The 25,846-nt window shown below is 51.2% G+C and overlaps 3 protein-coding genes across 4 annotated transcripts in view; 2 read left to right on the top strand and 1 right to left on the bottom strand.

The window, feature by feature from the left end:
- Nucleotides 1-13,448, top strand: part of CAPZB (capping actin protein of muscle Z-line subunit beta) — a 56,136-nt gene extending 42,688 nt beyond the window's left edge. The window contains exons 5-10 of one of the 2 annotated variants that reach the window (XM_033079318.2): nucleotides 1,115-1,256; nucleotides 1,754-1,870; nucleotides 8,331-8,396; nucleotides 9,546-9,622; nucleotides 10,684-10,796; nucleotides 12,585-12,670. In XM_033079318.2, coding sequence (XP_032935209.1) covers nucleotides 1,115-1,256; nucleotides 1,754-1,870; nucleotides 8,331-8,396; nucleotides 9,546-9,622; nucleotides 10,684-10,786 — 505 coding nt within the window. In that variant the 3' untranslated portion in view covers nucleotides 10,787-10,796; nucleotides 12,585-12,670. Of the gene's footprint in view, nucleotides 1-1,114; nucleotides 1,257-1,753; nucleotides 1,871-8,330; nucleotides 8,397-9,545; nucleotides 9,623-10,683; nucleotides 10,797-12,584 lie in introns of both variants that reach the window. The other variant, XM_033079319.2, reaches the window with a different exon arrangement.
- SLC66A1 (solute carrier family 66 member 1) lies at nucleotides 12,918-21,678 on the bottom strand. The gene is made up of 8 exons (XM_033079316.1): nucleotides 21,264-21,678; nucleotides 20,609-20,793; nucleotides 19,722-19,851; nucleotides 19,067-19,154; nucleotides 17,873-18,021; nucleotides 17,048-17,140; nucleotides 16,509-16,694; nucleotides 12,918-16,245 (listed from the first exon to the last, which is right to left on the bottom strand). Exons 2-8 carry the CDS (start codon nucleotides 20,776-20,778, stop codon nucleotides 16,147-16,149), a joined length of 915 nt encoding a protein of 304 aa, XP_032935207.1. The 5' UTR covers nucleotides 20,779-20,793; nucleotides 21,264-21,678; the 3' UTR covers nucleotides 12,918-16,146.
- A 73-nt stretch (nucleotides 21,679-21,751) lies between these two features.
- On the top strand, nucleotides 21,752-25,756 carry AKR7A2 (aldo-keto reductase family 7 member A2). The gene is made up of 7 exons (XM_033079834.1): nucleotides 21,752-21,978; nucleotides 22,741-22,928; nucleotides 23,446-23,550; nucleotides 24,053-24,149; nucleotides 24,248-24,347; nucleotides 24,660-24,789; nucleotides 25,312-25,756. Exons 1-7 carry the CDS (start codon nucleotides 21,753-21,755, stop codon nucleotides 25,471-25,473), a joined length of 1,008 nt encoding a protein of 335 aa, XP_032935725.1. The 5' UTR covers nucleotide 21,752; the 3' UTR covers nucleotides 25,474-25,756.
- The last annotated feature ends 90 nt before the right edge of the window (nucleotides 25,757-25,846 follow it).

The following is a 25,846-nucleotide window of genomic DNA, read 5'->3' as shown; positions in this document are numbered from 1 at the left end:
ATGATCTCCTGTCTTGCAGAAGAGGAAGGAGGGATCACTCCAGGTGTGTGTCAGTCAGAGCAGAACCAGAGCAGGTTCATGTGCCTGGAGCTGGCAGCTCCTCCTGTCTTTGGGTGATGAGATTTTGCCCTCCTGCAGCCTGTGTTTCCTCTCCTCCTTTCACATGGTCCTTGTGTGCCATGGTCACCCCTGAGATGTGAGAGTTGTGTGCCATGAACCAGTGTTTATTATTCCCTTTTCCTTCCTCCTTATGGCTTTGCTACTTGAGAATGGAAAGGGTAAAATGCTGTGGGTTGCAATTCCAGTTTTCTAGAAGACAGAATTACTCCTTGTGCATCTTTCTACCAACAGTGTTGGGTTGTTCACCATTATTTTGTAAAATAATGAATTTTCCATCTGCACCAGTGTCATCAGAGGGAGTGGGCTCTACAGATCCCATTGCTGTGTTTCTTTTCTGAGTGTGTTTTCAGCAAAAGACACCTGAGATTGAGGCAGTCTGGCTTATTTTCTCTTGTTTTCCATATCTGATGCTGGAATAATAAAACCTCAACAGTGTCTCTACATTTCTGAGATCTTGGTTTCAGTTCAGCTCCCTTTGCAGTAAATCAGTGTCAGCTTCACCCAGATTTTTGAGGCAGCAACATGAAGTTACTTACTTGCTCCCTTTTGTCTTAATTAGTGAACTTTGCTGTAAAGAACTTCCAGACTTGTCCAATAGCAAGGGAAAAGAGGGGGAAAAAAAGACCAAATAGTAAAATAAAGCCTTACTCTCAGCCCACTTGGTAGCTCATGCTTTTACCAGCTGTTGTAGGTAATTGGAATCAGAGGAATTGTTTGCTCAAGTCCTGTAGAAATTTGTAAATAGCTCTGGTTCTCACCAGACCTTTATTCTCCTTCAGAGAAATGTGCAGTTGTTTTGTAATTAAAGTCTCTGCATTATGAAGTGATTTGAGCTGCTGTGTTTCTGGGTGTGTGAGAGTGTGCTGTCTTGAAAGAAAAAAAAAATCTGTATTGGGACTTAGAAATTCTGCTCATTTAAGATTATTATTATTGATATCTGACTCTGGCTTGGGTCCTGCTTGCTTTTAACTTGCCTTTGGGTTGCATCCTGCAGGTATTTTGAAGGTGGAGTCTCCTCTGTCTACCTCTGGGATCTGGATCATGGCTTTGCCGGGGTGATCCTCATTAAGAAAGCTGGAGATGGATCAAAGAAGATTAAGGGATGCTGGGATTCCATCCACGTGGTGGAGGTTCAGGTACAGCCTCTGGGGCAGCTGATACACCCAAGTGAAAACAAAACCTGCTTAATTCCAGACAATTAAGGAGCACAGGTGTTCCACTGAACAATGCAATATTGTGTCAGGGCTGTAAACTTCTTTCCCTTGTTAATTTTTGAAAATGCCCCCAAGCAATTTGGATAGAGATAAGTCAGGGCTGTAATCAAAAAGAATCTCAGAAGAATTGAAAGTATGTTACTTTCTGTGCATGTGATCCTGACATGTGGGGGTTTTTTAGCATAAAGAGCTGCAGATAAATATCACTAATTAGCTAATAAAAACAAGGTAATAGGAGGGTAAATTGCTCTGACTAGATTTGCTTTAGAAAATTAGAGGAATGTGCACACTAGAATTGTCTTTAAGAGACTGTGCTGCATGAGTGGGGTTGCTGTGGGGTCTGCCAGGCCAGCCCCCCTTTGGCTTTGAGAGGATTTTAACCTTCTCTCTCTGTCCCTTTTTGTCCCTTGCACTCACAGGAGAAGTCCAGCGGCCGCACTGCCCATTACAAGCTGACCTCCACAGTGATGCTGTGGCTGCAGACCAACAAAACCGGCTCTGGTACCATGAACCTGGGGGGGAGCCTCACCAGACAGGTATGGCTGAGTCCTGCAGGGCTGCCCCTGCCTCCTGCACACCCAGAGCCCTGTCAGGCACAGCACCTTGCTTTGTGAGGTGTTGTATAAACATCTCTCCTGCTGTTCTGCAGCCCAGAGAAATGGTGAAAGCAGTGTGTAATTACCAGAAAGCCCCTTGGACTGTGCTTGACACACTGGAGCTTGCAGTTAAAAATACACAATATTCAGCAGGAGTTTAGACTTGCTTGTAAGGCTCAGTTAATTCAGGTATTCCTGAATTCTTATTTTTCCATGAGTGTTGCAGATATTTTTATCTGTAAGAGTTGTTCACTTTCTCACTGGAAGATTTCAATAGGGTTATAGAAATACAGGATGACTTCTTTTCTTACATCTCTCTTCTAAAAGCCAGCTAAATCACTGAGAACAAACCTGTGTTTTGCACTGATGGTAAGATTTTTGAAGGACATCAATTCAAAACTTCTTCCTTTACTGTTTTCTTCCTGCAGTACCAGGACACTGATTTTTAAAAATCTCCTGAAAAGATAAATCTGTCCTAAACATTTGGGGGTTTTGTGCCAGCATTAATGACCTTGGCTGCCTCCTGAGAGCTGGTTTGCCCAGGCTGGGGATCTCAGCAGTGCTGCATCCCTGGCAGGCAGGATCTGCTCAGCTGCACTTCCCTGGATAAGGCTGCTCCTGCCCCAGCACCTGCCCAGGGCTCCTGATGGGCTGGGCTTGCTTTGGGCTGTGGAAGGCAGTGACTGGAGCAGAGTAATAAACTCTGCAGGACAGGAGGCACATTGTAAGGTCATGAGTGACTGGAGAGATTGGCAGCAGCTGAAACTCCTTTATGAGCCTTCCCAGGGCAGACTGGGCCTTTCCATACAAAGGACAATGCAGACTCTGTTAAAAACCTCATGGTTTTCTACAGGTTTGAGCCAGGTGAAGGCAAGGAGGGTCTGGGACTGAAACTGGGTTAGTCTTGCACAGCTTGCCCCAGCCTGGGTGATTTTTCTTTCTGTTTTGTTGACATTGAAGAAGCTGATGGAAAAGCAAGTGAAGGAAAAAAGCATCTGGAGGCAGTTTTGAGCCTTTTTTCTGACTCCTTTTGCAGTAATTACACCCGAGTTATGGTGACCCGGACAAATATTTAATCCCAGGCCTTGCTAATCCTGTAAGAGCTGTGAAGTGCAGGCCAAGGGCTTGACTCTGGCCATGGCCTCTGCAGCTCCAGCTGTGCCAAGGAAAACAAGGGCTGTGGAGAATGGGTGTCCTCAGTACACCTTGGCCTGAGCTGCTGGGCCTTGTTTGGTTTGACTTTCCCTCTCAGAGCTTCAGTGGGAGATTCATGCTTCTGTCATCGTTTTAGCAGCAGAACATTGGATTCAGATGTGCTGCATGGAGCCAGGGCCTGGCTGCAGCATCAGGAGCAGTGCTGGGGTGAGGCTGCACAGCTCCTGCAGGAGCAGGGGAGCCTGGGGGCACCTTCCAGCTCGGGATGGCACAGAATCCTGCAGGAAACTGCAGTGCCTCAGTGTGTTCTGTGTGAGGAGGAGCTGCTTGTCCCCAGCTGGACTAAACTGAGTGCAAGGCTTGGACTTTGCTCTAAGTGCAGTTTGCCACATCACCCAAGCTCTGCAAGTTTTACTTCTCCTTTTTTGATCAGCCCTTAATGCAGCCTGCAGCAAACAGAGCCACCAGGAGTTGCCTCTTGAACAGCATGGTACAGTTTCACCTTGACAGGTATCAGTAATGTTTTGAAAAAACTTTGTAGATGGCAAATTTACACAGTTTTGATCAACTCAGCATTTAAGCTACTTGACCACCTTTGATGCTAAAATGAGAACAGCAGATGTCCTTGTGTTTGAGAGAAAGCTTTTGAAGTGTTCACAAGCTTGGTCATACCCTGGCTCACAACCTGATGGCAGAGCAGCCTCTCAGTGCTGGGAGGGGGAGGTCTGGTGAGAGCCATTCCTCCAAAACCAGTTTGGCCCCGGAGCTGCAAATGGGCTGTTTTGTGAGTGCTGATGGAGTGATGAACCTGGTGGCCAGGACAGGCCAGAGGAACAGCTCAGGGAGTGCCACGTGTGGAGCTGGGCTTGGAGCTGCAGTAGGGCTCTGCAAATAACTGCTCTGTGCAGTCACTCCCTGGAGGTGAGAGATTGTTGCCCTGCACCCGACACAAACAGGATTTGCTGCCTTTGTCAAGATCATTTGGGGAAATTCTGCCTTGCATGAATATCCCCAGGTTCCCCCTTGGGCTGTTCCTAAATGCTGAGCTGAATTTTTGAGAAGGATTTTTTTCCTCTCTCTTCAAGACTCTGTGTTTGTTGCTGTGCCTTCCCCATCCCTGGGGGTGTCCAAGGCCAGGCTGGATGGGGCTGGAGCAGCCTGGGGCACTGGAAGGTGTCACTGCCATGGCACTGGATGGGCTTTGATCCTTCCAACCCAAACCATTGCAGGACTGTGGCATTCTCCTGGAGTGTTCCTACAGCTGCCTTGGGACCACATGTCCTTTCTGGGGTCACATCCCTGGCCTGTGTCTGTTTTATTTCATATTCTGGGAGTTGACATCTCTCTTCCAGTGCCTTGAACTACTTTTCCTTGATCTCCCAGTGCAGTTTTTCATCTGCTACAATATGAGTTGTCTCTGTTTCTAGGAAGAAAGAAACATACTACATTTGTGAGGGGACAGAATAAGGAAAGGGGGAGACAGACAGGATTCAGCCTGTTTGGGAAGTTGAAAACACCCCTTGGTGTAGCTTTAATTTACTTTACCTGGTGGATTTTGGAATTTCAGACTTTTGGTTTATCAGTTACAGAATTTCAGATTCTGTCCTGATCCAGTAGAGGAATGGGTGTTTGTACACACACAGTATTGTGCAACACAAACCCCTGTGTGTTGTCATATCCACTTCTTTATGGAATTTATCTGTATGCATAATCACTTTATGTATCTACATGTGTTACCTTACCTTGAGAGGGTGACATCAATTCTTAGCCGGTTCCATGGATTGGAATTCTGGCCTGAACAACTCAGGGAGAGTTCAAGCTGAAGTGACATCTTCACACTGGAACTTCATGAGGTGCTGGCTGCAGCAGTGCCTCTGTGTGGCAGTGACTCTGCTTTGCCCAGGGGGCTTTGGCTGGAATTTTTAGGAATAAACATCGTTCTACAGAAATTCAGCCAGAGAGAATGCAGGGAGCAGGACTTGCAGGGAAATGAAATGTGCCAGCAGCTTTTCAATTACCTAGCACGTTCTCTGGGGAGTGCAGGTACCTCCCACCCCTCCTGATTGAAGGCAGATGTTTGGCAGATGATTTCCCTGGCACATTTTGGGGTCCTGTCCCCTCTGTGTACTTTGGAATCGCTTGTGTCGCTCTCCGCGGCTCCGAGCGGCTTTGGCTGAGTTTGGAGGTTTCATTAGGCTGCACTTTTATTTAAGGTAAGAGCAGCTGTGTGATCCTGTTTCACTTGGTGCAAAGGAGATGTAAAGGCTTCCCCTTTCCTGGCACACAGTCAGCACTGCACTTTGCTAGATGGGCTCCTGCAGCCCCTCCTTGCAGGCACAGAGCAGGTGCCTTCCTGAGATGTCCTGGTGCACAAAGAACCTGTGTGTGCTTCCTGAGCCTGAGGAAGTGAGTTTGCTGAGAAAGAAGTTGGCTCCAAACCTATAGTTTATTTACATTTGGAGATGTGGGAAGGGGAGGATGTAAAGTCACAGGGAAGTGAGGCCTGAGATTTGGGATTCAAGTAGCACAGACGTTGATTTTTGAACTTGGAACACATTCTGGTGAGGGCAGAGCTGGATGAAGGCTGGACTGTGCAAACAGAGCAATCCCTGCCTGCAGGAAGAGCTGCCCTGGATCTGCTGCTGCTCAGTGCAACCCCAGCAGAGCCATTCTGCCATTTATCATCACAGGGAAATCCCTGTGCTCAGCAATTAGGGGACTCATCCATTTCCATCAAGGGCAGCTTTCATGGAAAGGCCCAGCCCACCAACTTCCAGATGTTGTAACTTTGGTTTTCCACCAGTGGGATCTTCTTGTGATGCTGGAGCTCCCCCTCAGTGTCCTGGAGTCTCTGTAATCACCAGCTGGGCATGTTTGGGTGCAGGGGATAGCAGGGATGTGCTGACAGGGGCTGTGCAGGGAATTATTTCTGTCTCACTTTTCCAGCATGAGCGTGGGGAGGCCTTGGCACCTCTCAGGCTGCTCCTGGATCCCTGGCAGTGTCCAAGGCCAGGCTGGAGAGGGCTTGGAGCAGCCTGGGACAGTGGGAGGTGTCCCTGCTCAAGGCAGGAGTGGAGTGGGATGGGCTTTGGGCTCCTGTATGGATTGCACAGAGGCTCAGTTCTGCAGTAGTTTAGAACAGGGGAGGAGTGAAGGTGAGGCAGGTAGAGGTCCTGTAGCATCCCCAGGTTTGCCCATGGTTTTGGCTGCACAGTTTGGCAGAGGAAATGGGATGTGTTTGGTTACAGTGGTGAGAGCAGAACTGGGAAGGGATGGGGTCAGTTCTCAGCTGATTCCTGCAATGCTGCAAGCCCTGCAGAGATCACAGCCTCCATTTATTGGTTAGAGTTTGAAATAAATGCTGGAGAGGCAGGCCAAATTTTGCCTTACTGATATCCAAATAATTCCACATATTTTCCACCTGGAGCCTTCAGGCTGCCCACTGCCTGTGGCTTTGGGAGCCCTTGGCACACATTGCTGTTTGTGTTTCATTAAAGGGATTTTCACTTTGCTCTGTGGCCAGAGCAGCTGTGGGTGTTGTTGGCTTTTCGGAGCAAAATGGAGGATGAGTTCCCTTCTACCTTTGTTGGCATTTTCAGACACTTTCATGATAAAAAAATGTGTTTATCCTGCTTAAATGTCCCTCTTTATATGATTCCTCCAAATAATGTTTACAGAGAGCCCAGACAGCTGCTTTATTCCATGCAGGAAACATCCAAAGTGACCAGGCAGCCCTGGAGATGTCCCAGAGCAGTGAGAGTCCCTGTGAGTCACACTCAGAGCAGATGGGTCTGCTGCAGGAGAGCTGGGACTGGGCTGGGACTGGGCTGGACTGGGCTCACCCTGGGCTTTGGCTGAGCCCAGCAGGCAGGTGGGCAGTGACACAGGGAAGATGAGCTGCTCCTTAACATCAGCCTGTAGAGGGAATTTCCCCTCAAAGCAAATCTGTGCCTTTATTTAAGCAGCAAAAGTCCTGCTGCTCGAGCCTGTGCAGGGCCAGCCACAGGAAGGAACCTTTAAAAACCCCAACAACTCAACAAAACCCAACTGTTTGTAGGACATGGCTGATCCTGACTCTGCACTCCATTAAACAGCCTCTTGTAACATCTGGCCTTCCAGAGCACATAAAAATGTTTTCCTTCTGGCAGCAGTTTTTTATGGAGATGTAATAATATACTTTTTTTTTTTTTTTTAAATAATTCTATTTTCAGATTCTGCTTCTTAACCATAGAGCTGGGCCTGTCCAGGTGTGGAGGAGGCAGAGCAGGGAGCCTGTGGCAGGAACTGCCCCACTGGCTGCCCCAGATTTGGGCAATGTGCTGATGGCTCCCAGCTCCCCAGAACGTGTGGATGTGTGTTTGTGTAGTTCAGGTTTGCATTGTCCCTGCTCTGCAGCTGGATCCCTTCTCCAGGCAGCCTCTCCATTCCATGTAAACAGTCTAAAGGCAAAATGAAATGTCCTGCTGCTCTTTCTCCCCCTCTTCCAGGTTATCTTTTGCCTTGGGGGCTTCAAGTAAATGACACGCTTCCCCAAGCCTGTTACAGACTTGGTTTATTAGAAGAAACCTGTAGCTGGCCCAGATTTTTAAACTCTGCCCTGAGGGAGGGATAGGAACAGATGGATAAGAGAATTCAGTGGGATTAGTAAAACCCTTTGAAGACTGTTCTTCCCACTCCATTTCTCTCTCTGTTTTGTTTTTGTGCTGTCTCAGCAAACCTTGCTGAGGTTCCTGGCTCTGATGTTCATTGTTCAGCTTGGCTGTGTCATGGCCACAATTTTCACCTCAAGAACTCTGGGGAAGATGGACTTTCCCTTAGCACAGACATGGGATGGATGTTCCATGAGGCACAGCCAGAGGAAATCAAGTGTTGCAGTTCCAGCTCCCAGTTTTGATGCTGGGACAGAAGATCTCAGCTGGTTCAGGGCCCTGTGTCCTGTGCAGGTCCTGCACTGAGGGCATTGCTCTCACTGTACTCTGGAGTTGTTCCAGCTCTGAATTTCTCCTGCAGAGGACACTTGGCTGTTCCTCAGAGGGGAGAGAGTGACTGCTGGGTTGTGGGGCCTGTCTGCAGCAGGGTTTATTTTTATTCCTGGTTTTTATTCCACCACATACCAGTACGTGCCCATGGCGAGTGCTGGGAGCTTCTCAGCACCTTCTGCACACTGGGGGAGCTCTCCCAGCCCTCCTGGACACTGCCCTGTCCCCTGATTGCTGTGATGGATGATCTGTGCTTTCCTTTGCAGATGGAGAAGGATGAGACTGTGAGTGACTCCTCTCCACACATAGCCAATATCGGCCGCTTGGTAGAGGTGAGTGCCCAGATTTGGTCCCAGACCTCTGAATTTTGGTGCATTTTTCTTTACAAAGAACTCACTCATTCCTGTTGTTGCTCCTGTTGGTGTGTGGTGGCTCAGTGCTTCTCCTCACATCCCTTCCAGGTGTTTGTGGGTACAAAGCCACCCCTCTGCCCCTTGTCTGCTGCTCAGCACTGCAGTGGAAAATGGCTGTTCCATTCCTGAGCACTGATTAACAACTTCCTAGCCCCATATTGGCTTTTGCAGCCACTTTTGGGGAGGAATTAATTCAATCAGGTTGCTACACAGCACTGTCCCTTGGACTGAAGTTCAGTGTGTATCAGGTGTTTGTGAAATCCCCTGGGGCTGGGATTGGTGTTGGGTTTTGTGGCAGCTCTCAGTCCTGGAAGCTCAGCCAGAGCAGTGCAGCTGCTCAGAAGGTGCAGCATCACTTTGTGTTTCACTGCACTGTCCTGGCTGAAGGTGTTCCAGATTTCCTTGGTTGTTATAGCCAAGAAATGAGGAAATTCTCAACTATGATGCATTTTTAGGGAACTGGGAAATTAAAGAAAGGCAGTTAGTTCTTTTTTGATCCCTTTTTAAAGTTTTTTTTCTTGAGTGAAAGCAATGCAATGAAAAAAAAGCTGCTTTGTTACAAGATCTCTCTCAGAGCTCTGTCATGCAGCTTTTAAGAACAAGTCAAAAATTGAAAGTCACCCCTGAGCACAGAACTCTGGACTCTTGGTTATCTTGAAGCTCTGACTTGGCACTTGGAGCCTGTCCAGTGCCAAGAAGCTGCACGGGAAGGTCGGTGATGAATTTTCCTTCTCTGCAGAGCTGGGGAGAAGCTGCCCTCTCGTGGTGCACTGAGCTCCCCTGGCCTGGAGGGATGGGCTGGGAGGGGAGAGCAGGAACAGAGCCCTGAGGGCTGGGAGGGGAGCAGAGTCCCTGAGCTTTGGTGGGATCTGAGTGCTGGGATGGGAGCAGGGGCTGAGTCCCTGAGCTTTGGTGGGATCTGAGTGCTGGGATGGGAGCAGGGGCTGAGCTTTGGTGGGATCTGAGTGCTGGGAGTGCTCCAGGAGTTGTTGTCAGAGGGACCCTGGTGCTGCACCCTCCCTGCAGACAGCTGGTGACTGAAGAGCTGCTGTGTCCTTTCTTTTCCAGGACATGGAAAACAAAATCAGAAGTACACTGAATGAGATTTATTTTGGAAAAACAAAGGACATCGTTAATGGGCTGAGGTAAGGGAGCTGCTCTGGGTGGGGACCCTTCAGTCCCTGCAGTGCCACCCCAATCTTGAGCTGCTTTTTGTCCCCTCCCTGTGCTTTGGGACAGTATTTGTTGTGTGGAGTTCAGGGAATTCTTCTACAGGAATCTGAAGCAATGTTTTAATCCCTTGTTCCCTCAGCAGGTACAAAACAGCCCAACTAACACTTGTATTTTCAGATTATTTGTCATTTTTTCATCAGTTTTATTCTTCACAGTCCTGCAAGCTGTACTTCAATTCTGTCTTTTCCTTCTACTGTCCTTAGAAATAGTCCCAGAATTAAGTCATGACATGAGTGGTTTGCAGTGTTTAGACTTTGTTTTAAATTCTTTCTCTCAACACCACTGGACAAAATACAGTGTATGAGAAGAGATTAAATTCCCTGGGCCTTTCTGTAGGGAAACTGTGCTGTACTTTTCATCCCCTGCTCATTCCTGGACAGGAATTGGACATGGAAATCCCAAGCTGGTAATTGTCATGCTCACAGAGGGAAGTACAGAACTGATGCCAAATCATTTTAAAGTACAGAGAGACCTCCCAGCACAGTGTGGTAAAGTAAAATAACCAAAGGGCACAAAGAAATGCTCTGCTCTTCCCTGAGGTGTGGAAAAAGAGAGAATAATGGTGCTGATTAAATATTGGGGAGCAGCAGGAACTCAGCAGTTCTGGGTTCTGCTGCTCTGGGCTCTGCCCCAAGCCCAGCTCAGAACAGCCTCAGTTTCCTTTGTGCTGAGCAGGGTTTAGCCAGGAAGTTTTTATTAACATCAGAGGGAATCTGTAAGAGAGTCTCTTGTGAACCTTGCCTTGAGCTGTTGTGGTTGAATCTCTGCTCCTCAGTGTGAGTCCTGGCCCTGTGTGCAGCTCCTGATGGGAGCACCCAGAGCTCCTGGCTCCTGCAGCCCTCTCCCTGCTCCTCCTCACCTGTGTGTCCCCTTCTCCTCCCTGGTGGTTCCCAGAGCCCCAGCTCTGTGTTAGCCAGTTCTTCTGACTGTTCTTTTCCCTGTTTGCTCCCTGGTTTCCCACTGCTCTCTGTAGATCTATCGATGCTATTCCCGACAACCAAAAGTATAAGCAGTTGCAGAGGGAACTTTCTCAAGTGTTGACCCAGCGCCAGATCTACATCCAGCCTGATAACTAAACCAATCCAGGTACCCTTGCTGCCTGTGAGGTGTGAGCAGCACTAAACCAGGACTGACCAGCCCAGCCCCTGCATGGTACCGGGAAGAACTAACCCCTAATCCCGCAGGGAGCGCAGCCCAGCACCCCGGGCTCTGCCTCAGTGCAGCCTCTCAAGTGGCTCTTGTTTGAAATGTTCCCTCCTCCCCCATGGAAACCTCCCAGGGGAACTGGGGCAGGATTCCCCACTCTGCACTCTGGCTTGGGAGCAGGAAAGGAGCACTGGTCCTGTGCCTGGAGTGGTTGGGATTGGGCTGATTCAATCCAGAGCCCCAGATTGAATCTGGCCCTTGGGCACCAGCAGTTTTTTACACCTGTGGTACACCACTTCCAGGAACAACTTCCCTGTAATCTCCCTGCAGAATGAAATCTTGGGAGTCTCACAGTTTGGAAAAAAAAGCCTGGTACTCTGAATTCAGAGTAAATGTGCTCTCACCCACACACCTGTGAGCCTGGTGGATTTTGAATTTCCTTGGAGCTTGAAATGCAGCCCTGCTCAAGCTCACTCAGCCACTGCCAGCCTCCACCTGCTTGTGCTCTGCACAGCCTCCAGAGGGATTTGTTGCTGTGCTCGTTTGCTCTGGAGCTCTGAGTGTCAGGGGTGCACAGCAGTGACTAACCCTGAGCCAGCCTAACCTCCCACTCCAGTTCTAACGAGTTCCAGCATTCAGCTGACCAAGGGGGAACTCACTGTTTATTGATAGTGTCCAAGAACCACTTCTTCAGCCTATAACAAATGCAAATGTAAATGTCTGTGTTTTTGTTAAAGCAGCAGAAGTGTCCAGAGACAAGAGAATGGAAATACTGTTATAAAAATGGTAGGAAAATGACACCACAAAGAACCACAGCCTTGTTTACAGGAGACATCAACCAGAGCAAATGAGCTTGCTCTGAATCAGAGAATCCCAGACTGGTTTGGGTTGGAAGGGCCCTTAAAGTTCATCCAATTCCAACCGCCTGCACGGGCAGGGAAATCTTCCACTCTCCCAGGTGCTGTAAAGGCTGTGAAATGTGGCTTAGATGGGGAGAAATCCTACCCAATTGGATCCTACCACTTCTCTCTGGTAGCCACTCTGGAAAAGTTTGGTTCTGGGTAGAACCCATTCTATCAATTTATTTAACAAGGGCCTTTTTAAAAGTGGAAATTTCTTATTGTCTCATTGAAATCAGAGCTTCTTCCACAGGCATCTCCCAGGGCACTGATCCCAGGTGATTCCTGAAAGGTGGAGCTTTTCTCTGTACTTCCAGGCAAAGGGAGGCCCTGCTTGTGACAGTATCTCTGTTCTTCTTCAGCTGCTTTGATCACTCATTCCTTAGGGAAGGTACAAAAAAAGGCAAATTTGAGAGCAGAACCTCTGGCTGCTTCTCCCACTGGTGCAAAGGCTGGCAGGAGGTTCCAGGTGAACAATCCTGCAGAAGGGTCAGAGCTGCCCAGCTCTGGCTGGGGCTGGATTTTCTCTGCACTTTGGGGGAGCAGGAGCTCTAACCCCCTTGGCTGTGGGTCGCTGGGGCTTCTTCCAGGCTGGAACAAAACCTTGGGAATCTCCTCCGGCAGCCGGGGCTGAGCTGGGGAAGCCTTTGGTGCCAATCCTTGCCCGAGTGAGTTTTGCTTTGTGTTCTCACTGAGTCACCTTCTGCTTCCCGGGCTCCAGCAGGCAGAGCTGAGCTGGCCTCAGGGGCTCCTCCTTCCTCCTGCCTCACAGGGCTGCTCCCACCCCTGCCATGCACTGCCTCTCACTCGCCTTTCCTTCTCCCCACAGGTCTGTGCAGACTTTTGCAGACAAATCAAAACAAGAAGCTCTTAAAAACGACCTGGTGGAGGCTTTGAAGAGAAAGCAGCAAAGTTAAAGTTCTGTCTGTGCTAACCAGCCATGCCATGCACTCGTTAGATTCCTTTCCTAGAGAATCATCCCCGCCCTTTTCTGTTGGTCACGTCACGATTTGCATCCAATACTCTCCATGCAGCGCCATCCTCTCCCCATGAATAAAGCTGTACAAACTTTTTCAGTCTCTGAGGCCTACTTTGCACCACATTTTACTATCAAGATGTTAGGCTATGTTTCTGTAGAAGTCCATGTATTATTTTTTTCTTCCCCCCCCTCCCTTTCCCACCCTCCCCCATTTATATACATCACCACAGATCATTGTTTGTCTTTTCCTCCCTCACCCCCTCCTGCCTTTTGTTACATTGGTGTAAAAAATGTAAAACAAAAATTTATTAAATACTGTGGTGTGTGAAAGAGGAAGAACTGGAAAAACAAAAAAAAAAAAAAAGAAAAAAAAGAAAAATAATCTATTCCACGTATGTTTGGGGGCTGGGCACAGGGGCTGGCTGGAGGGAGGGAGTGAAGAGAGGGTGTTCCTTGGGGTTGTACAATACTGAGTAACCCAGATGGTGATTTGGAGACCTGCTGAAAGTTCTGCTCTTCTATAGCCTGGTTCCAAGGCGCTTTTCTGTCAATTTTTATGGAATGCAAAAGGGGTTTTTGTTTTGATTTTTTGTTTTTTTTGTAAAGCTTAAATTGAATCTACATCTGATACTTGAGCCTCCATACTAAAAAATGGAAAAAAGAAAAAAGAAAAAAAAAAGACTAAAACAATAAAAACAAAAAAAATCCCAGGAAGATGTGTGGTGTGATTGTGTTCTCCTTGTTTGTCTTTCCTTCCTTGCAGGGTTACTCAGGGTTTGTTTTTGTCCCATATCCAGAAATGTTTGTGTGGAATGGGCTGTGATGTCCCACTGCCTTTTGCTGCCCTTTCAGGGTGCTGGGATTGGTGCTCCAGACATCCAACAAATGTAAATCCAGGTGGATTTAGGGGGGAGGGATCTGCTGTGCTAAAAACAGCCTGGGAGTTCTGTGTGTCCAGCCCTGGGCAGAGGGGCTGTGCTGGGGGTTCCTCCCATCCCTGCTGACCCAAAAGCTCCCTCCTGGTCCCTGTGTCACCTGTGACCCTCTCCAGTGTCCCCTCCCAAGCCCTCGGTGGGCAGAGGGACCTGGCACAGCTTTGGGCATCTCCAGGTTTGGGTTGTACCAAACTCAATCCTGGGAAGCACATAAAGATCTGCTGGGCCCTGCCTCTGGGAATTGCCCTCTGCAGTTCCAGCTGGGGACTGGTGGCATTCACACTGATTCATTAATGTGCTCTGATTTACTCTGTACTGTGATCTCCATCCCTCCCAGACTCCTGCACGTGGCCAGAGTCACCCAGAGCCTGGGGGAGGTCCTGGGGTGCCTGTGGGACACAGCCTGGGAAGGGACAGGATCCTCCAGGAACACTCTGGGATTTGGTTTCTGTCTCAGCTCTGTCCCAACACAAACCTTCAGATAAATTTGTGTGAGCTCTGGAGCCTGCAGGGGGAGACTCCAGGTGGGGTTTTCAGTTCCCCTCTCCCTCAGGGGTGTTTGTTTCTGCTCTGCCTTTTTGGCTCTAACATTTACCTCTGGAAAATCCTGAGCACAGGCCTGGGGCTGCAGCAGTGACCTGGAGGGGTGGGAACCTTGGGAAGAGCCTCAGGAATTTCCAGCCACCCCTGAGGTGGCTGTGGGTGTGTAAGCTCTGCTTGCTCCATCCTGCCCAGCCTGAGTAAAGTCAGAGTAAATCAGCTCTGTACCTAACTCGTGCTCCAGGTGTACCTGTGGGGACAGACTGTGTGTATATATATCTATATATAGGTGTGTGTGTGCCTATGTGTATCTGTATATATGCACTTTTATGGCAGAGGTTCTTTGTCCAGGTTTAGAAAAGCCAGTATGTGACAATTATTTAGTGTTGTGAGTGGCAAAGATGAGGGATTTGCTCATGGATGTGAATTGTTCCACAATTCCCAGGGAAACACAGGAAAGGAAAAGCTGCTGGTTTCAGGATGAGCTGAGCAGCCCCTTGCTTGTGAATCTGGAGGGGCAGAATTGTGAATTAATCCAGTAAAAAAACCACTCAGTTGATTCAAGGGATTCAGAGAGACTGAAAAATAAATTTCCTTTCTGAAAACAGCTGGGTCAGACCCAAGCACTGGCCCAGTCTGGTTTTCACTGAACCTGCTGCTGCAGCTTGGTGGGCACAGAGCAATTGATATCCCATTAATGCACAATCCAGGCTGAAGTGTGGAAGCCTGGATTGATGTCCTCAGTGTGAGGACAAAGCAGAGTGACTTCCTTGGAAAGGACAAAAGCCATGGACTGGCTGAGGAATCACAAATTAATGATAATGGAGCTAAAGCCAAAAGAGACACGATGCTGGGGATCAGGAAGGGAGCTGGGGTGGGGAGAGGGAAGCAAAAGGAAGAGCTGATAGCAACTGCAGGAAAAGGAAAACTCTTGTTTCCACAAGGTTAAGCTGTGATAGCTTTTCCTGAAGGGTCTCCAAGCTTTGCTTGGTTTTCCTCATTTTCCCAGGGAGAGTGAGCTGCCCGTCCCCAGCAGGAAGAGCTCAGCACACAGGAGGGAGCCTGGCTCTACCTGCACTCTTTCCTCATGGGGACAGCTTGTCCCAGACCTTCCCCTCCTTCCCTGGCCATGAGCACTGTGCTGAGTTCAGGGCCCCAAGAGGGGGATAAACTCATCAGGTTGAGCATAACTTCATCAAGTTGATAAATTCATCAAGGAGAGAGGGCAGGAACTGAAAACCAGAGCAAGCAGAGGCAGCTCCTCTGCTGAGGAACAGCAATGGAGCAACTTTCCTAAAGAATCTGGGCAATTAAAACATGGGTGAGGCAAAAAATGCAAAGTCAGAGAAATGGGACTGTGAGACTCATTATGAAAGAGGCAGGAACTGCCAGGTAAAACAGCAAAATGAAACCAAGAGAGGCAGGTGGGGAAGGACATGTTTTATAGATGGGTAAGCCATGATAATTAAAATAGGTGTGGACTGAACACTTTGGTTCTGCTGCTCCTTCCCCGCTGGATCCAGCCCTGTGTCCTCCAGAAGAGCTGAGGGGAGTTGTGAGGTCACAGTGGTGCTCCTGTCTGGGGCAGGGCAGTGATCCCTGTCCCCTCCCCACATTTTTCAGCAGCAAGGAAGTTCCAGATCACCCTTGGGAGACACAGCAGTGACCAGGCTCAGCTGTGGGGCACTGGAGCAGCAAAGAGCAGCTGAGGTATCAAAAATTCCCTTTTATCCTGAAAGCATCATTGGTATCAAAGAGGCACGAGGTGTCCCAGCAGCATCCTCTGCCACTGCCTTGGCAGCACAAATGTCACACAGGCTCAGGGCCTCTCCTGCCAGGAGCCACCACGATGGAGGGGCCAGCCTGCCTGGCCCCAAGGCCACCTTCCTCATGTGCATCCTCCTCCTCCTCCTCTCCCTGCAGGGCAGGACCCTGTGTCAGCTCTCTGGGCTCTCATCCTCTGCCCCAAGCAGGGCATTCCTCTCCTCCAGGGCTCCAGGCCGTCCTTTCCGATAGGCCAGGAACTGGAAGGAGATCTGGGGAGAGGTCAAGGCTCTGCACATTCACAGGGAGGATCTCAGGGATGCTCTGGGTGTCCCCACCCCCACTGTGTGCCAGGAGAGGTGGGAACAGGACAAGGAGCTCAGTGCAAACCAGGGGCTGAGGGGTTTCCCAGCCACTGCAACCCCACAAATCACACAGGGAGCAGCATCAGCCCAGCCCTCCTGCCCAGCCCTGCCTGCCCCACCCCACAAGGGCCTGCAGCCAGCCTGGGATCCCATCCCAGGGCAAAGGATACAACCACATCCAGGGCCAGCACACCCAGGCTGCCCACCAGCCAGGGCAGGTGGTGCAGGATGTAATCACCCTGGCCCTGGCCTGGCTCTGGGTTCTTCAGGAGGACACTGAGGCCATACAGGGAATTCCCCAGCATCACCAGGGCAAAGAGAGAGTAGGAGACTCCACTGGTGGATTTCCTCTTGTACTGGGAAAAGAGGGAGAGCAGAGGAGCTTGGGTGCAGCTCTCCTAAATCTCTCTACAACAATTAATCATCCTCTCCCCCAGCATTAAAAAAGAGAAGTGATGACTCAATACTGAGAGTGTTTTAGTTCCCCTTTGGTTTGTAAGTGAGACAAAATGAAAGCCTCACCCTCAAAGTGTTGGTAGGTTACAGGGAGAGGGAAAATAAATAGAGAAGTAGTCCCTTACAGAATGATCAGAGATGGGGTCTGGGACCCCAGAGCAGAGAGGAGAAAGGAGAACCCCCCCAGGGAGAGATTCCCCAAGCCCTTGGAGTGACAGGGGAGGAGCCCCGGGGTCTCAGGCTGGGCACTCACGTTGGTGCAGATCTGGGGCACTCGGGAGCACAGGTAGAGCACGGAGGAGATGGACCCGATGGTAAATCCAATGATCTCAGTCCTGGAGAAAGGCTGCAAGGCAGGGGCGGGGACAGGGACAGGGCCAGCCCCTGTGCTCAGAGCTCAGCACAGCCACACCCAGCCCCGTGTGCCCGGCCCCCTCCTCTGAGCCCGGTGGGAATTACAGCTGATAATTGTATTATAATTATATTTCACTTTGCCACAGTCACGTACAGAGCAATGTTTATTTGCATTGCTCGAGAGGTCCTTTTCTACTGTCAGAACAAAACTATTTCACAAACCTAACCTTCAGTTACAGCCAACTGTTACCTTGCTGCACTTTCCTGCTTGATTTTCAATAATGTAGATAAATGTGGATAATTGGAAAAAGAATTAAAGGACAGAAGTCTTTCAAGTTTCCTGAAAACAGGAACTACTTTTTTTGGAGACTCTCCATCCTATGCAGCTACCTGAGATAAAGTCTGTGTGCAAACAGATGTGGGAAATGTGAGATTTGCTGACTCTTGAGCAGGCCCAAACTTGAAGTGAAGATGCCTGAAATGTCTGAAATCCTGCAGCAAACTGTCCCTGAATTTTGGAGGAACTTTTGGAAAAGTTCTCTTTCTAGTGTCACCTTCCTAGACTGTAACAGTCTCCTGGAGAACAATTTGGTCTTTACACAGAAACAGCTTCTAATCCCAAAACCCTGCTGGGGACCAGGGTGGTTTTTTGGGATCCCAGCATCCAGCAGGACATCCCCAAGCAGAGCTCTGTCCCATCTCACAGGTTTAGGAGCTGGCTCACCTTTGGTCCAAGCTGATCCCCTGGAGCTGACAGCAGAGATCTCCCTCTGAAGGTCACTGGATCCTCGGGGCTGGCACTGCCCAGGAGGGAGAGGCTGGACAGGGACCCCACAGAGAGGAACACAAAGGCTGCATTGATGGCAGCAGGGACTGCAGGGAGTCACACACAGCCTGATTAGGGAGAGCTCAGAAACCCCCAACAGCCCCAGGGGTGCCAGGATCCTCTCCACACTGTCCCTTATCTCACCCAGGGATGGGGCAGTGGCTGCCAGCATCCTCTCCACACTGTCCCTTATCTCACCCAGGGGTGGGCAGTGGCTGCTGTGGGTGATTGATGTGATTTATCTCCCAGTGATGTGCCCAGCTTGTACCTTATCAGGGAGGAAACTGCTCCTATCTCAGTTTCTTCGTTCCTATCTCGGTTTCTTCGGGGTTAGGGCTCTTAAAAATCATCACCACTAGAAAATTTCACTGTCTTAAGTCACTCTCAAAACCCTGCCACAGCAAGCCCTGCTGTGGCTTATTTGTCAGCAGTAATTTATCATTTTTCAGTAATTTTTAGTGATTATATTCAGTAAATAAACTCTTCAGCTTAACAAAACTACATATCTGATGGGTCAAATACGAGTTGGCTAATAACTTCTCATGTCTTTACTAAGTTAAATAATTATCCCAGTCCCAAGGAGCCTGCTTGGGGCTCAGCAGTGCTGGCAAGGGGATTTTCCCTGTTTTCTCTGACTGTTTAAACCCTGCAAGAACTGCTCAGGTTCCCTTTTCACTCCAGTTGAACAGATAGCAACTTCCTGTCAAGGCTGGAGCACTGATGCTGAAACTGTTGGAAAGCTTCCCCCTTTCCCTCCCAGCCCTGCCTGAGTCAGGAGCTCTGAGGCAGAGTCACCATGGAACTGTGGGGGATTGATTGATTTATTTCTGTGCCCAGTGAGGTTCACAGGGTGTTGTTTTCAGCCTGGACACCATGGGAGGAAGGGATGCAGAGCCTCAGGCCCAGCTTGTACCTGTTTGTTGGTTTTGTCTCTCCCAGGGGCTCAAATTATCCAAGGGGAAAAAACCCAACCCAGCAAGCAGCAAGAGGTATCTAATAACTGTGCCTGGAATGTCCCCAGGCCCCCTGGAAATCCCCCCCTCTCTGTTCCCAGCCCAGGGCAGCAGAGGCCCCACCCCTGCCCCAACTCACAGGCTCTGCCCCTGTTCTTCACCCGGTAGTAGCAGTAGAGGGAGAGCATGCCCAGGTCTGCCAGCACGTAGTAAATGGCCGTGTACACCTGTGGGGAGGGGACGTGCTGGGGCCACACTCATGGGCACCTAGCTGGGCTGGGATGGTCCCACAGGGATGCTCCCTGCTCTCCCGGTGCCCCTGGGGGAGAGGGGAGTGTCCTGCGGTGGAGAAGGGAAAGCCCCAGATGGAGAGAAAGGGGAGTGAAGAAGGGAGCATCCCTGGGAGAGAAGGGAAAACACCAGGAGGGGGAAAAGGGAGCATCCCCAAGGGGGAAAAGGGAGCATCCCCACAGGGGAAGAGGGAGCATCCCTATGGGGGAAGAAGGGAGCATCCCTGGGAGAGAATGGGAAACACCCGGGGTGAAAAAGGGAGCAAACCCAGGATGGCAGAGGGGAGCATTTCTGGGGGGCACAGAGGGAGCATCCCAGGCAGTTTGGGGCTGTAGCTCCCAGTCCTGGATAAAGCAGCTCCCAGCACTGGATAAAGCAGCTCCCAGCACTGGATAAAAGCAGCTCCCAGCACTGGATAAAAGCAGCTCCCAGCACTGGATAAAAGCAGCTCCCAGCTCCTCCCTTCTCCCTGGGTTGTTTGAGAGCCAGCCCAGCCTCGGTACCTGCAGGGGCAGCTGATCAGCCAGGAAGGAACCGATGAGGTTGAGGAGGTCTCCGCCCAGCCATCCCAGCAGGAAATAGATGGAGAGAGCCTGGTCCATGATGCCCGTTCTGCAGGCCTGGTAAAACTGCCTGCAGAGCATTGGGCAGAGGCACAAACATCACCCTCAGCTGCTTCAGCGCTAGCTGGGAGCCATCCCCAGGATTCCTGTGGATCCCAAAGCAGTCCCGGGAGGAAAAGCAAGGCCACACGCTGCCCTGGCCCCAGCTGGAACTCCTGAGCCCCAGCGGTGCTCGCCGAGTGCCCTGCGGGAGGAGCAGGGAAGATGATCCCGACTGCAGGATCCTCCCCTCTGGTTGTGAAAGAACCGTGACCCCTCACGTGCCTTTCTGCCACCCTGGTGTCAGCACTTCCAAGCACCCCAGGGCTCCCGGGGACATTCCTGGGGACAGGATGACCTGTCCTGCCGGGCCTGCACGTGCCTGACGTGGGACATTCCGGCTGCCAGGCACACAACAACAGCACCGAGCCTCTGGGGCTGTGCTGCCTGTTCTCCTCAGCCGAAATCTGCTGAGCCCTCGCTGCTTTTGCGGGGGGATTTAATAACTCTGGTACCCCATGCTGGCTTCTGCCATCCCCCGGGAAGGGCTGCCCGGGGTGTGGGGGCGATAATCCGGGATTTGGGAGAGACACCCCGGGATGTGGGGGCGATATCCCAGGATTTGAGAGCGGTGCCCAGGGATTTGGGAGCCGTACTCCGGGCTTTGGGAGCGATATCCCGGGATTTGAGAGCGATATTCCGGGGTTTGGGAGCCGTTCTCCGGGGGTTTAGGAGCCGTTCTCCGGGGACTGGGGAGCCGTACTCCGGGATTTAGGAGCCGTACTCACGGGAAGGCTGCAGCGATGAAGCAGCCGATGGAGCCCAGCCCCAGCACGATGCTGGCCACATCCCGGCTGTCCTGGGCACACTCATTGAACACATCCATGATCCAGCGGGACCCATTGGGACAATCAGAGAGATTCCCTAAGGGGACACCCCTCCAGCGCCGCGCAGCCATGGAACCGGGATAACGCTGGGGAAAAGGAAAAAACACACGGAAAATGGAATGACACTGGGGAAAGGAAAAAACTCACGGAAAATGGAATAACACTGGGGAACCACAGATCTGTGGGAGGGACAGGGCTGGGGCTCCTCCGGTGCCTCACGTTAGAAAAATGGATCGTGAATGAATAACACACCTTTATTGGCCTCGGTTCAGCCAGGCAGGGCTCGGCCTCAAAGCAGAAACAGAAGAAATGAAAGAAGAAATAAAGAAGAAATAAGAAGGAAAAAAGGAGTAAAGAAAAAAAAAGGGGGGGGGGGGAGCAGGAAAGGAAAAAAGGAAAGGAAAAAAGAAAGGAAAATATGAAAAAAAAAAGGAGAAAATAAAATGAAAGGAAAAAATGAAGCAAAAAAGAAGAAAAGAGAAGAAAAAAAGAAGGAGAAGGAAAAAAAGCGGCGGGGGATGGGGAATAAATAAAAGAAGCCCAAATCCAAGCCAACCTGTCCTCGCAGAACCGGAGCTCGCCTCCTCACCGACGCGCTTCGGAACTTTATTTTTCCTTGAAAACTCGTTCTTTTTGAAACTTGGGCTGTTTTTCTTCGCAAATCCACAACTCCTCAGGCTCTCGCCGGGTTTCCTTTGCCGCTGTCCCAAACCCTGCCCAGCCTCCTTTGCTTCTCGCCAATCGTGCCGGGTTTCCTTTAACGCTGTCCCAACTCGCCGCTCTCCCCGCTCCTGCCGCTCCTCAGCCGCTGTCTCAGAAAGTTGTCGGAATCCGGCAACTTTTCCCAGACCCGCGGCAGTGAACTCAGCGAGTTTTTTCACAAAGTCGCTGCTTTTCCGCGCGCTCCCCGCGGGCTCCCGGTGCTGCCTTTCCCGGCGCTGCCGGTTCCGGGCGCGCTCGGCCCGTGCGGGGCCGTGAGGGACCGGGCGGGCCGGGGAGGGGCGGGGCGGGCCGGGGAGGGGCGGGGCGGGCCCGCGCAGGCGCGATGGCGGCACGGGCGGCGATGGCGGCGGTGGCGGGCAGCGGGGCCCGGCCCGGCGTGGTGCTGGGGGCAATGGAGATGGGCCGGCGAGCCGGGCCCGAGGCGAGCGCCGAGCTGCTCCGAGCTTTCCTGCGCCGCCGGCACCGCCTCCTCGACACCGCCTTCATGTACGCGGGCGGCGAGTCCGAGCGCATCCTGGGCGCGCTGCTGGCCGGCGGCACCGAGCCCGGTACGGCGGCGGAGGGCGGGCTGCCCTCGGGGCACAGGGGCTGCCTCGGGTCCGGGTGTGAGGAGAGGGCGCTGCCCTGAGGAGAAGGGTCCCCTCTGCCAGGCTGACACTGTCCTTGAGGAGGAGGGATTTGGCCAGGACTCGTTCTGTGTGTTCCCGAGGAGGATTTCCCTGAGGAGAGGGGACTTGCTGGGAACCATGCTCTGAGGAGAGGAGTCTTCCTTGAGAAGGATTTTCTCTGAGGAGAGGGTCTCATCTCTTCTGCCAGGCTGACACTGTCCTTGAGGAGAAGAGATTTGCCTGAAGAGCAGGGCCTTCCCTGTTAGGCTAATGCCCTCCTGAGACGACTTCCCTGGGGAGATGGGACTTCCCTGGGGAAGGAGAAGGCTCTTCCCTGCCGGTCTGAGGCTGTCCCCAAGGACAGGGGCCCTCCCCAGGGTCCATTCCCTGAGGAGAGGGATCTTCCCTGCCTGGCTAACTCCCTCTTGAGGAAAATGGACTTGCTCCAGGCCCATCCCCTTAGGACAAGAGTTTTTCTTGCCAGGCTGATGCCATGTCTGAGGGGAAGGGACCCCCGTACAAGTGCTGACCCCAGACCTTGAGGAGCAGACCTTCCCTGTCTGGGGCAGAGCTGGGCTGACAGGATTCCTGAGGAGAGATTCACCTTCCCTGAAACCCCTCAAACACTTGGGTTATGTCCCTTGTCCCCACTCCCCTCCTCAAGGTGGAAACATCCTTGCTCATTCCTTCTCTCTCTGCCAGTGGAAGTGGCCACCAAGGCCAACCCGTGGGATGGGAAGACGCTGAAGCCGGAGAGCGTGCGCTCCCAGCTGGACACGTCCCTGCAGAGGCTGCAGAGGACGAGTGTGGAGCTCTTCTACCTCCACGCTCCTGACCACGGCACCCCGGTGGAGGAGACCCTGCGTGCCTGCAATGAGCTGCACAAAGAGGTAACAGTGCAGAGTCCAAGCCTGGACAATCCTTGATTCCCTTCTTCCCACTGCTTTTTATAAACCAGGGCTGCTGCTTGTGCCCATCTGCAGCGCTGGGTTTGTGCAGCTCTGGGAAGAGGAGACAGAGCCCAGGGCAGAGCTGAGCAGCCTCTGCTCTTTGTGTGCTCACGTGGTGCACTTTGTTCCCAAGAGCTCTTGGAACATCTGAACTTTGCTTCCAGCCCTGTTAACAGTCTGGGTTAAGATCAATGCTGATAATGAGTAAAGAATTCCTGAGTTTTGTGTATCTGGTTATACCATTTAAACTAGAAGGTGTGAATTCCAAATGATCAGAATATGGAGAATATTTTTGTCAGGTCTTAGTAATTCATAGTCTGTCAGAAAAGGTGGACAAGAATTAACCCTTCTGGACTAAAATTTGGTGCTTGTCCTTTTCACTGTACCCATCTTGTGCTGTTGGAGTCCAGATGAACTTTGAAACACTGAAACTGAATTCCCTTTTATTCCTCTGTAGGGGAAGTTTAAAGAGCTTGGCCTGTCAAACTATGCTGCGTGGGAGGTGGCAGAAATCTGCTCCATCTGCAAATACAACAACTGGGTGATGCCAACTGTGTACCAGGTGAGGGAGGGGGAAGCTTGGCTTTGGGCTCCCCAAGTGTAGTACCAGCCCCAGTGTGCCAGATGTAAACACAGAAGGAAGCTGCTGCATTTAGTCTGGGAAGTCACAGAGTCACTGAAGTTGGAAAAGACCTCCAGTCCCAGCTGTGCCCAATGCCCACCTTGTCACCCAGCCCACATCCAGGACACCTCCAGGGATGGGGACTCCAACACCTCTCTGGGCAGCCCCTTCCAAGGCCTGACCACCCTTTCAGTGAGGAAATTCAGGAAGCTGAGCGAGGTTGCTGCTCAGAAGCAGCTCGGTGTGTTCATTGCTGCAGTCAGCGACTCCCCTGGCACGGAACTGAAATGATTTGTAGTCCTTCAGCAGGTCTGCTCCTAAGCAAATCATAGCCTTGTGTGATCTGAAGCTGCTCTCTCAGATGGGTATTGCCAGGGAAGGGTGGGAAAGGGTGGCTGCTGTGCCCTGAGCTCTGTCTGAGGCTGTCTCCCACCCCATGCAGGGAATGTACAACGCGACCACTCGCCAGGTGGAGACCGAGCTGTTCCCCTGCCTGAGGCACTTCGGGCTGCGCTTCTACGCCTACAACCCACTGGCAGGTACAGGGGGCAAGGCCAGGCTGTGGGACAGACCTCTCTGGAATGGGGGCTCTACAGAGCCAGCCCATCCCCAAACCTGCTGCTCCCTTCCATCCCAGGGGGGCTGCTGACCGGCAAGTACAAGTACGAGGACAAAGACACACGCCAGCCCACTGGGAGATTTTTTGGGAATGACTGGGCTCAGGCCTACAGGGACAGGTATGTCCTGAGCTGACAGATGAGCAGAAGTGACTGCATTTTAAAAAAACACTCATAGTGTTTAGTTCTAATAGCTGAGAGGAAGCAGAATTGACCAAAGTTTGGGATTATGTCAGCACACGTGGTTGGGGCTGTGGTGTGTGACTGAGTTCTGCAGGGTGGTTTTTAGGCTCAGCTTCCTCCTAGCTCCCAAGAGAGATTGCAGAAGTCCTCAGAGGCTATGAAGAGTTGTATGAGTTGGATTGGAATACAGATGTACCACTGACTAGAGGTCCCAAGGGCAATAACAGTGTTTTGGGTTTTTTTTGGCAGGTACTGGAAAAAACACAATTTTGAGGGAATTGCACTGGTAGAAAAAGCTCTGAAAGAGGCTTATGGCTCCACTGCACCCAGCCTGGCATCCGCTGCACTGCGCTGGCTCTACAACCACTCCAAACTGCAGGTGAGAGTTTGACCTGAGCACTGCTGCCAGCACTGGGCACTGCTGCCATGGCTCACAAACAGGGAAATTTCAGTGTAAAATTTCAGTGTAGGTGTCTTTGAATCCTGTGGGATCGTGGCATTGACAGTGAATATTGCTGTACACACTCTGCCAGGCAGCAGGAGTGAGGCAGCTCTGCCTTTCCCCATGGTATCCCATGTGGTCCCAGCTGAAAGCTTCAGGTGGAAGATTTTAGGTGCCAGTTACTGGGGTCTTGGCTTCCCATGCACTCAGCTTCGCTGCAAGAGAGGACTCACCTTTTCCTGGACTAGGAAACTAATGCTTAACATACCATGTCCCCTAAACATTCCTGTAGACCATCATAAAGTAGAATTTGGAGTGACTTGGGGAGCGAGCAGAATTTGTGGTGTCAGTTGCTTAATTTCTGGATAATCTTTAGTGGAAAGAAACGCAGTGGCTCCGGAGGTGAACTTTCTCTTTTGGGATCATTTGGGATCAGCAACACCTCCCATCTCTTCCCAGGGTTCTCTTGGAGATGCAGTGATCATTGGGATGTCCAACCTGGAGCAGCTGGAGCAGAACCTCGATTACAGCGAGGAGGGTCCCCTGCTGCCGGCCGTGGTGCAGGCGTTTGACGAGGCCTGGAACCTGAGCGCGCACGACTGTCCCAACTACTTCCGCTAGGGAGGGCTGGCACACCCGGCACAGCTCTGCAGAGGTGCTGCCCACCCTGCCCTCCCATGCACGGCTGGAGGGCTGCAGGTTTCTCCTGAATCAGTGAAGCTTTGTAGGATCCACACCCGTGCCTTAGTTGTCCCTCCTGGCCCCTCAGCTCCCCCAGCACACCCTGTGATTCAGGATGCAGCTGATCAGGAAAATGAACACGGTAATGAGGTGAAGGCCCCTGTTGTGCTTTAATGTGAAATCTTAATTACATATAAGAATAAAACCTCTTTCCCATGTCTGACCTGTGCCTGGAATCTGGCATCTCTTTGGCAGGTTTGGGTTGGACAGTCCTTAAATCTCATCTTATTCCACCCCCTGCTGTGGGGAGGGA

Source organism: Catharus ustulatus, chromosome 24 (genome assembly GCF_009819885.2).
Source record: "Catharus ustulatus isolate bCatUst1 chromosome 24, bCatUst1.pri.v2, whole genome shotgun sequence".
NCBI lineage: Eukaryota > Metazoa > Chordata > Aves > Passeriformes > Turdidae > Catharus > Catharus ustulatus.
The sequence above is the reverse complement of the archived record's forward strand: the minus strand, read 5'-3'. Positions and strand labels throughout refer to the sequence as shown.

Excerpts from the sequence above, each read along its gene's own strand:
- SLC66A1 (XM_033079316.1), bottom strand. The coding sequence starts at position 20,778 with ATGGCTGCGCGGCGCTGGAGGGGTGTCCCCTTAGGGAATCTCTCTGAT. Across the intron at positions 18,022-19,066 it reads GAAGAACAGGGGCAGAGCCT|TCCCTGCTGCCATCAATGCA; the intron begins GTGAGTTGGGGC and ends GACTCCCTGCAG. Across the intron at positions 17,141-17,872 it reads GGGATCAGCTTGGACCAAAG|CCTTTCTCCAGGACTGAGAT; the intron begins GTGAGCCAGCTC and ends CCTGCCTTGCAG.
- AKR7A2 (XM_033079834.1), top strand. The coding sequence starts at position 21,753 with ATGGCGGCACGGGCGGCGATGGCGGCGGTGGCGGGCAGCGGGGCCCGG. Across the intron at positions 23,551-24,052 it reads TGATGCCAACTGTGTACCAG|GGAATGTACAACGCGACCAC; the intron begins GTGAGGGAGGGG and ends CACCCCATGCAG. Across the intron at positions 24,150-24,247 it reads CGCCTACAACCCACTGGCAG|GGGGGCTGCTGACCGGCAAG; the intron begins GTACAGGGGGCA and ends CTTCCATCCCAG.